The sequence below is a fragment of the Jaculus jaculus genome, chromosome 10, assembly GCF_020740685.1.
Source record: "Jaculus jaculus isolate mJacJac1 chromosome 10, mJacJac1.mat.Y.cur, whole genome shotgun sequence".
Lineage (NCBI taxonomy): Eukaryota > Metazoa > Chordata > Mammalia > Rodentia > Dipodidae > Jaculus > Jaculus jaculus.
The window spans coordinates 1,514,986-1,516,883 of record NC_059111.1 but is presented as its reverse complement, the minus strand read 5'-3'; the positions used below and the strand labels follow the sequence as shown (position 1 = coordinate 1,516,883).

The 1,898-nt window shown below is 43.9% G+C and overlaps 1 protein-coding gene across 1 annotated transcript; it reads left to right on the top strand.

The window, feature by feature from the left end:
- Window positions 1–292: 292 nt before the first annotated feature.
- On the top strand, window positions 293–712 carry LOC101617428 (GPN-loop GTPase 3-like; the record flags this gene model as incomplete). The annotated part of the gene is made up of 1 exon (XM_045160569.1): window positions 293–712. A coding segment is annotated over one exon (420 nt), but the record flags the coding sequence as incomplete, so codon positions are not given.
- Between the last annotated feature and the right edge of the window lie 1,186 nt (window positions 713–1,898).

Here is a 1,898-nt window from a genome sequence, read left to right as displayed (position 1 = left end):
TTTTGGACGAGTTAGCCGCTTCTCAGGAAACCTAAATGGCAACAAGTAATCTGTGTTCAAAGCCCAAGAGTTTCAAGAGGAAAAAAGATCCATGGGAGATTACTCAGTAAGATACTATAGAAGGCAGACATGCCGCGGTATGCGCAGGTGGTCATGGGCCCCGCTGGTAGCGGGAAGAGCACCTGCTGTTCTACCAAGGTCCACCACTGTGAAGCCCTCCACCGGTCCGTCCAAGTGGTTAACCTGGATCCAGCAGCAGAGCACTTCAACTACCTTGTGATGGCCATTTATTTCTGGCATCTTGGCAGCCCTGAGTGCCATGATCTCCCTAGAAATTCCACAAGTTAACATCATGACAAAAATGGATCTGCTAAGTAAGAAAGCAAAGAAGGAGATTGAGAAGTTTCTAGATCCAGACATGTATTCTTTGTTAGAAGACTCAACAAGTGATTTAAGAAGCAAAAAATTCAAGAAATTGACTAAAGCTATATGCGGACTGATCAATGACTACAGCATGGTTCGCTTCCTGCCTTACGATAGGTCCGATGAAGAAAGCATGAACATTGATTTTGCCATTCAGTATGGAGAAGACTTGGAATTTAAGGAACCAAAGGAACATGAAGAGGAATTTTCCTCTCTGTTCGATGAGTATTTTCAAGAACGGCAGAACGAGGACAGCTGTGGCCACTCTGCAGAACCCTCTTCTCCCTGAAGGAGGCAGGAGTAGAGGCGACTTGTTTGCATGAAAAAGAAGAGAACACTGCTCTTTTCTAGGAGTATGCCTGATTAAGTTCTGGGGTATTTGGAACTACTGCTCTGAAAAGTGGGGTCTTTTATTGTAACAATGCTGATTTGATTTTAAAAGCCAAAGTTGCAATAAATGCATGAAGATTTGTATATGATATGAACTAGCGCCTGAGCTATACAGTTAGGGCAGGACTGACTTTATTTTTATGGTTTTATTTTTGTTGTTTTTGAGGGTTTTATTCATTTCTTTTTGAAACTCACACATTAGTGTAGCAAAATATATTTGTACATTCAAGACAAATCTGGAAAGATGTATCTAAGACCATTGGTCACCTTCCTATTTTCCTATGCCAAACATGTATTACTTGTATAATTAAAACTGTTTTGGGAACTGGGGAAAGAAAAAAGATATTGTAGAAGACTAAAGAGTGGAATTGGGGGGCTGGAGAGATGGCTTAGCAGTTAAGGCGCTTGCCTTCAAAGCCAAAGAACTTCGGTTCTATTCCTCAGTACCCACATAAGCCAGATGCACAAAGTGGCACATGTGTCTGGAGTTCATTTGCAATGGCTGGAGGCCCTGGCGCACCCTCTCTCTCTCTCTCTCTCTTTCTCTGCCTCTCTCTCAAATAAATAAATTTTTTAAAAAAAATTTTAAAGAAAGAGTGGAATTGGGGCTTCAGAGAGTGATTCAATGGAAGGAACCCTGGGCAGCATGGCACAGTAGGTGTGCAGACACCCCGGTGAAGCTGCTGGGGACCAGGATGACAGCTTGGCCAGTTCCATTCCCAGAATCCAATAACAAACGGCGAGTATAGTGGTGCATGTCTAATCCTAGCACTGGGAAGGAGGAGACTGGAGGATCCCAAAGGCTGATGGGCCAGCCAGTCTGGCCTACTGGGCAAGCTCCAGGCCATGTGAGAGAACCTCTCAAAAAAGGGTGGCTGTCAATGGTTGCTGGGAGAGGGTGGTCAGGTTCCCTAATGGCGTAGCCACTAACAAGTTGTTCGTTTTATAGTAAATAACTTTCCACTCATGATCATGCAAGCAACCCTAATTTAACTCAATGGACTAAAAAAAAGGGGGGGGGGACATGAAAACTTGGCATCAGGGCTGGTTAGCTAGCCCCATTCAGAACCAATGACCCCAATTTG